Source organism: Halyomorpha halys, unplaced genomic scaffold (assembly GCF_000696795.3).
Source record: "Halyomorpha halys isolate HHAL.00 unplaced genomic scaffold, Hhal_1.1 Scaffold268.1, whole genome shotgun sequence".
Classification (NCBI taxonomy): Eukaryota; Metazoa; Arthropoda; class Insecta; order Hemiptera; family Pentatomidae; genus Halyomorpha; species Halyomorpha halys.
Window position 1 is genome coordinate 317,527 of NW_027112076.1, and position 8,234 is coordinate 325,760.

At 32.0% G+C, this 8,234-nt stretch overlaps 1 protein-coding gene across 1 annotated transcript in view; it reads right to left on the reverse strand.

Annotated features, from left to right (window-relative positions):
- Burs (Bursicon) overlaps nucleotides 1-2,447 on the reverse strand; it is an 8,640-nt gene extending 6,193 nt beyond the window's left edge. Inside the window, exon 1 of the mRNA XM_014420339.2 lies at nucleotides 2,378-2,447. Within this exon, the coding sequence (XP_014275825.1) occupies nucleotides 2,378-2,408 (31 nt within the window). The 5' untranslated portion in view covers nucleotides 2,409-2,447. The remainder of the gene's footprint in view (nucleotides 1-2,377) is intronic.
- Between the last annotated feature and the right edge of the window lie 5,787 nt (nucleotides 2,448-8,234).

Here is an 8,234-nt window from a genome sequence, read left to right on the forward strand (position 1 = left end):
TATACAAACAAATTTAGAATTATACAAAATATTGAATTGAATCATAAATGATAAAAAATTGATAACTGATAATTGAATAGTACAAAAAAAATTTAATTGATAGATAATCGTGGAATTAGATGGTAGCAGATTGAAAACAGTGAAATATGAAATTCCCTGAAACTCAGGTCGAAACGTCGGCATAAAATAAATAAATATGGTTTTGTTTATTTATGTTGTTCTTTACTGACCGCACCCCCCGACAAACTTCTCCAATCATTTATCTACGGTCAACTATCTACACCTCATAATAATAATTGAATTGTTTATTTCCAAAATACATACAAATTCAGTTGAAAACATACGACTTGGATGGATTTTGCAAGGAAACGACTAAAAAAACTACTTCATTTGGTCAACAACTATAGTTAAAAAGGAAATCAAAGAGGCCTTTGAAAATGAACATATATGTATGAGTCTCATTGTAAATAATATTGAGGGAGATGAAGGTAAAATATGGTAGGCTGAAAAAGTGATATTTTTATTCTGTTTTTATGGAGATAAATTATAAGGAAACTAAGTAAAAAAATAAATATTTTTTTTCCAAATATGAATGTAATTTTTTTTTTGTTTTATGAATAATATAAATTTTTAAATAATTATTCAGACAATATTAAATTGTATAATGTAGATATATAAAATCCCCTAGATGGAAAATGGCCTCATAACTAAGACTAAAATGTAGCTACTAAAAAAGAAAAATCCGTTGTTAAAAAAAAAAAAAAATTGATTTAATGATTTACGATCAGACCCCTAAATTTTATTATTCATTCTATAATAACCTAAACATAGTATATTTATTTTTAAAAATAAATCAATTGGTATCTATTTATGTCTCAACACTTTTTATTACACTATCAACAGTCCAACGTTTCGGCCAATTCGGCCATCCCCAAGGACAATCTTAAATGTAAATTTAAAAAACGTTTTGGAGGATGTTCTGCCCAGGTCATTAATTGCAAGTTAAATTAGCCTATGAAACGATAAATTAATAGAGAATCATATTAATTATTAATAAGCTTATGTCTAGTTACCTATTTTGTCATAATTTTATTAATTTTTAAAACTTTTTATTTTTAGATCCACTTAACACTATCAGCTATTATATAAGCAAATTATTTTCAACCTTCCATATACTCAGGTCAGGGTTATAATTAATTTATTTCAAATTGCATTTTGGTCTAAATTATTATTAAAATTAATTGTAAATAGTAACATGAAATTTTACCCATATTTTTCATAAATTTATTTTGCTTAAAATCTCTGAATAGTGTTGGTTCAAATTTCGTGTATCTGTTTAAAAATTTATTGTCTAATTGATGTTCTCTGATATATAAATTGACTCAAGTATTTTTATTTTGAACATATATTTTTAGTTTAATTATTTAAGATCTTTTTCACTATTATCATTTTTTTTTATTATGATTTCTTTCGCCTTTTTCTTTAAATATTTACAATGAAAATAGAACTTGAAATCGAAATAAAACCGTTAAACAGTTTGCTAGCTACCTCCTCCCCACTCCTCCACGCTTCCGCTTTATTGTTTCTTTCTGTTCAACCGATTCCTCTGAACAAGTATGTTGTCATGACTTGCTCTTTGCTCATTTATTATCATTATTATTATTTATTTTTATTTTTATTATTCTTTCATGACGTTTATTTTATCTCTCTCTCTATATATATATTTTTTCTTTTTATTTTTTCTTTCCCCGTATTGTTTTTTTTTATGTGCATCTCCTGTACTTTTTTAGCTTTATATTTTACGAATTTTTATAAAGAAATTTTTACTCTTGCCATTGTTTCTTGTTTTTATTCTTATCATTGTATCTTATCTTTGTATTTTTATTCTTATCATTGTATCTTATCTTTGTATTTTTATTCTTATCATTGTATCTTATCTTTGTATTTTTATTCTTATCATAGTATCATTTTGTATCTTTTTAGCCCTGATGAAGCCCTGCAAAGTGGGGCGAAACGTCGGAAAATAAATAGTTGTAAACTATTTTTGTTTCACTTTTGACCGCAACCCTGACCATCTTCTTATATATGAAAATAGAACTTAGTTAAATAAGGGATAATTTTTCTTAAAACCGGCAAATCTTGAAAAATGGTTAGTGTGCTGGTACAATACGTTAAATTTAGCCAATTTGATTCTAAAATACACTAATGTCTAATATACAAACAATTAGACCAATAAAATAAAGGTTGACGTCGATATTTGAATAAATCTATATTTAAAATGTTTATATTTTTCTCCTAAATTGGCATTATGTAAGATGTGCTACTGTTCAAGAAAACGAGCGATATGTATAATAAATTGATATTATAAATGACTCACAGAGTTGAGCTATGAAGGCGAAGATCCTCATGGTGAGTGGGCTGTGGGTGACTGAGAAGGTTGGATCCAATCGAAGGGCTTATATAGGCCCTTTCAACTCACCGGGGGTCATTCTCCACCCTATATCTCCAATAGTTACGTCTCAATATTATTTTATTTTAGTACAAAAGCGGGGGAAAAAAAGGGCAGTTATTTCACCCCAATTTTCGATTACTTTAATGAAAATTATGCATAATTACTAGTCAAAATTGATGAGTCTGCCAAATATAGGTAGGGAGAATAAAAAATAACGGCTGTATCAAAAAGTTAAAAACAATAAATATAAGATGATGGTCAGGGTTGCAGTCAAAAAAAGAAGAACAAATAGTTTAAAACTATTAAAACTTAATGTCCGACGTTTCGCCCCACTTTGCAGGGCTTCATCAGGGCTAAAAAGATACAAAAAAAAACTGAGAATATTACAACAATAAGGTAAATTAAGCTAGGATAAATTACCTTATTGTTGTAATATTCTCAGTTTTTTTTGTATCTTTTTAGCCCTGATGAAGCCTTACAAAGTGGGGCGAAACGTCGGACATTAAAATAGTTTTAAACTATTTGTTCTTCTTTTTTTAACCGCAACCCTGACTATCTTCTTATATTTTAATCTTTACGGTCAACTATATATACATATATGTTTAAAAAAATAATGCAGAAGCTAACTATTTATTTGTATCTAGATCTTTGAACAATATTTCTCATTGTTTTTTGTTTGCCGGACTTTCAAGTATAATATGTTAAAGTGTCTACTATTGTTTGTACAGGTAGTTATTGCAAATTCCATGATTCGTCCTCAGTCTAAAATAAGTTTTCATGATGCCTTTCCTATTTTTGTTTAACATTGTTGATGCATTGATTATTTGTTTATTGTATCATCCACATATATGTTATCTTTCAAAGCAACCGATGCCTTCGGGTAGGAGGATCCTTCATCAAGCACCAACTGATGAATTACTCTTATAGCTAAGAATGTTGAACAAGATAGACCAAAAGTAACACAGTTTAACTGATATTCCATGATTGGTTCAGACGAGTCCAATCGGAATAAAAAATATTGATAGGGTATATCATCTGGGTCTATCACTTGAAGATACGTTTGGCATATATTAGGGATGCGACATCGATGTCGATGTTTTGGGTAAAACATCGATGTTTTCTAAACATCGTTGTTTTATCCCAATTTTTCATTTTTTTTTCCAAAAGTAACTAAATGAAAACTAAAAATTTACAGTATAAATAGATTCCTATTAACAATGTGGTCGAATAAAAAAGTACCTCCAACCTTCACGCTATGTCGTTAGATAGAGATAAAATACGACTAGAAAAACAACGATGTTTTAAAATATCTTGGCTCAATATTAAAATACCATTGCATACAAATCTTTGCCAAACATACATCGATCTTTTTGAACAACCATTTCAGAAACATAAGGTCTGTTCCAACGACGACGTATAGTCTTTTTCTTTCAAAAAGCACTTCTTACAGGCCTTAGGACGCGGGATCGTTGTAACAGACCTTATGTTATTCAAATGGATGTTCAAAAACATCGATGTTTTTTGGGTAATGTATTGTAAGTAACGATATTTTAAAACATCGATGATTTTTGTAGTCGATATTGGATTCTTATTTTCTAAAACCACTTCCTACTGGCCGGACTATACGTCGTCGTTAGAACAGACCTTCTGTTTCCGAAATAGTTGTTCAAAAACATCGATGTATTTTGCGTTATGTATTGTAAGGAACGATATTTTAAAACATCGATGTTTTCTGTAGTCGATGTCGGATTCTTTGTTTCAAAAAGCATTTCTTACAGGCCGTAGAATGCGTGATCTTTGGATGATCTGATCATCTATTTATGTTATTCAAATAGATGTTCAAAAACATCGATGTTTTTTGGATAATGTATTGTAAGCAACTATATTTTAAAACATTGAGGTTTTTTGGATTTCATGTCCTATTGGTTGATTGAAAAAGCACTTCTGACTGGCTGGAGCATGCGTAGTCTTTAGAATAGACTTTATGTTACAGAAATGGTTAAAAAAAAATCGATGTTTTTTGTCGATGTTTTTTTAACATCGATGTTTTAGTATTGAACATCGATGTTTTTTTATTGATGTCGCATCCCTAGCATATATATGAGGCCATGACATATGGGTATCGACGAAAATTAAACAGCACATGCCTTATGTCTAATTGCAGTTTAGGACTAATTACGAGACGGTCTTTCAAGGAGCTAATTTCAGCAAAGAATGAAGGATCAAAGACTATTCGAATGTTGGAATGGGAATTATCTTTAATTACACAATGGCAGGAAGGTAAATATTTATATGAAGCGACCACCGGTGAAACATAATTGGCTTCCAAATATTCCATAATTGTATTGCAATAAATTTCTTTCAGTTCCGGTGATTTATATAAACGGCTCTAGTTTTAGAAAACGATTTAAGATTCGGAGGAGTTGAATCTTTTAAAGGTAACTGGACAACATAATGGCCATTTGTATTTCGTGAAAGGGTTGTACGGAAATGTTCCCACTATAACATTTTGTGGATCAATTTTCAATCTCCCTAAATTTCTCTATTGAGTCATAGAGTTCATTTGTAATTCGTAATTGGCAAGAGGTCATTAGTAAAACTTTTTTCTCCTTTAAACCTGAGTTGGGTTAAAGACCCTATGATCACCCCAGCCAAATATTGTTTTGATTGCATGGGGGTGACCCTCCTGACTTACACTTTCATCCGATAGAATTTGCTTTAATAAATCGGCACCTAATAAAAAATCAATGGGACCCAGTTTTACAAATGTTTTATTTTCCATGTCATATAGTGGAAAATCGGGGATTGGGGAAGGTGGTATCTTATCTGTTATCTTTGTAATGATGAAGAAACCATGCAAAGGCTCCGCTCTAAACCTAATCTTTGAGTGCAGGCTAAGGTAACAAACGATCGCAGTGATCCACAGTCAATCAAAATTTTTAACACGGTCCTAAATTCGAGCTATGGCAGCACCTAAATGGACTGAGACAGTGGACTCGGATAGGGATAGCAGAACTGAATCCTTTGTGTCCCCAGTTTTCCTGACAGAACCTTGCATATTTTCTCAGGAAGGATCTGGTTCTAATACATTATTATTCCGGGAGGATGAAGAAGTGTTAGGAGCAACAAAAGCGTCATTCAGAGATGTTGGAAAATGTAACAATGAATGATGTCAACTTTTCGCATTTATTACAATAACTAGAGCAAGGGCTCCTATTGGCATAATAACCAATTAACGGTTATTTTTTTTTTCGGCCAAGACTCCCATTGGAGTCCTATACTGCCTAACCATGGTTGGGGGTCAAAGTTCTTAATTTTGTGGGACCGCCACACAATGAAAAAAGTCAACGTCCCAGGCCGGATTCGAACCGGCACCGCCAATAGACATCAAATTGGTAAGACTGTGTCTTAACCACTGAGCTATGGGCGGCCCGATTAACGGTTATAACATACATTTACCGGTGGCATTTTATCAAAATGTTGTTTAGGTTCCATTAAGCTAATGCGTTGGCATCTATACAAGCGGCGTCTTTCTCCACACAAAGTACAATTATTTTGTCGTGGGCACATCTTTGGACACTAAGAACCTTTTTGTAAAATTTTGAGACCTGTGGGACAGTGAATGTTGCACATTTAAACCGAAATTCGAAATTAGGTTGTCGGTTTGCAATTGTATAAATTGACGTTGGAAGAAATTGGAAAAATCTTCAAAGGTTGGCACATCAGCTAAAGAATCAAATTCAGTTTCAAAAACGTTCACTCGATTTAACATCTAATAATCTCAGGCAAAACGGACAAAGGACCAAGACTAAACTTGTGCACTATACAGCGATAACAAGTAGGCACTTATGTCCGAAAATAAATTTATATTATAAAATTCATTATGATAATATAATATTATATTATATTACAAAAGGCACATTAGAGACATGGATGTCCTAAATAGTTTGAAACAAGATAACAGCCATAACCCTTCAACAAATCAAGAGTAGTTAGTGCCTGGAAAGTCGGATCCAACCAGGGAGCTGTCACAAAAGATAACAAGATATGGACATGTTGTGAAACGACCAAGAAGAATGTTAACAGTAAAAAAAAAATACTATAAATATGGTAGTGTTTGAGTATTAGTTTGTTTTTTTTCCTACCTAAATTTAGGGTGCCCTCAAAGCTCCTTACTTTGTCACAAATAAAATCATCCATGAAGACCTTAATGTTCCATATGCAACCGATCAAGCCCGAAAACTCTCCCAACCACCCAAACCAAGTTTCTGACATTGCTTCCTCTTCCATTCCTGATAATCCTCCGAGACGCCTGAAGATGGATTCGAGATTTTCTAAAGTACAATTATTTTTATTAGAGTGCTACCAACATGCCTGTATCAATCATAATGTTTTGAATTGAGTAAGTATAAATTATATCACAAATTAAAACTTTTAGAAAGGTTTTTATCCATTTAAATGTAGACATAAACATTTAAACACAAATGAGAGGAAAATAAATGAAACATTAACAATAGACAGGCAAAAGCAGGGAGGTTACAGTGTTACCATAACACATAACATTATAACTTACATCAAATTTACTTGATGTATTATTATGTGCAGTTGTAAATGTCAATAAAGAGATTTAAAAAACAATTTATGGTAATGTAGCGTTTGAGTTACTACATTTAGTATTTGAGAGTTAAGTTTCATTTGTTTTATCTAAATTTTCTTTAAGGGGAAAGATTGAAAAATTACAATATCATATGTTTGATACAGATAGACATGGGGAGGTTAAATCAACAATTGAATTGTAATGTTTTAGTGCTCTTTATAAAACGTTATTAAAACTCACTGTTCCTTATTAAAACAGTTCATTGGTTTATCATAAATAAAATATAAGGTATAAAATAAAATAAAAGATGTACTAGGTGGAAACGTTGTGTGAGAGAAGAGGCTAGCGATGGTTATAAAATGATAAACAATGGTGAAGAGTAATATTTATGAGGAGATGATTGGGGTGAGGTTAGTGGAGAACTCAAATACGTAAAACTTATTTATTAGTGCCAAGACTAGAAGTGGCACCCATTCCTGTGGGATATCATGTTTTAAAGCAAACTCTTTCCTGGCTAATAAAAATACTTAACGTGAGTTGTACTCGCTTCGTGAAACAATGTTATTTAAAGTTACTGCAGCTAGGCAGTAACAACCGTTTTTGATTACAATATAATTGAGTAACGCAGATAAGAAAATTATTGGAGAGCTTTGAAATGTTTGACCCGATAAGTATCAAAATTAGAATGGGGGAGATCTTGGATAGATACAGGGAATATGTCAAGGATAAAGAGCTCTTGATATTACGAGAATCGAGCTATAACCCGTGGTACGGTAGGGTCTTCATTAAAACGGATGCTCCTCAAAGCTACATAAAAATCAGGTACCCTATAACTCACTTGAGAATAATTGCACAACTACTACTCTCCGGTAAATATGCAATTACTCTAAATGTCGGTCCACACAAATATACTTTGGACCCACAGAAGCTTTGTCCAGCTTGTAATGGAACGGCACTGGAGGATTGTTTTCATTTTTTGAAAAATACCACCGCGTACAATGAGAACCGAATCCGATACTTGCCGAAACTAAACAATTTTAACCGAAATCAATTGTATGAATTTCTGTTTGTACCTTCAGTATTAGATCTTAAACTCTTTTTTATATAATGAGGTGTAGATAGTTGACCGTAGATTAATGCTTCAAGAAGTTTGTCGGGGGGTGCGGTCAGCAAAGAACAACATAA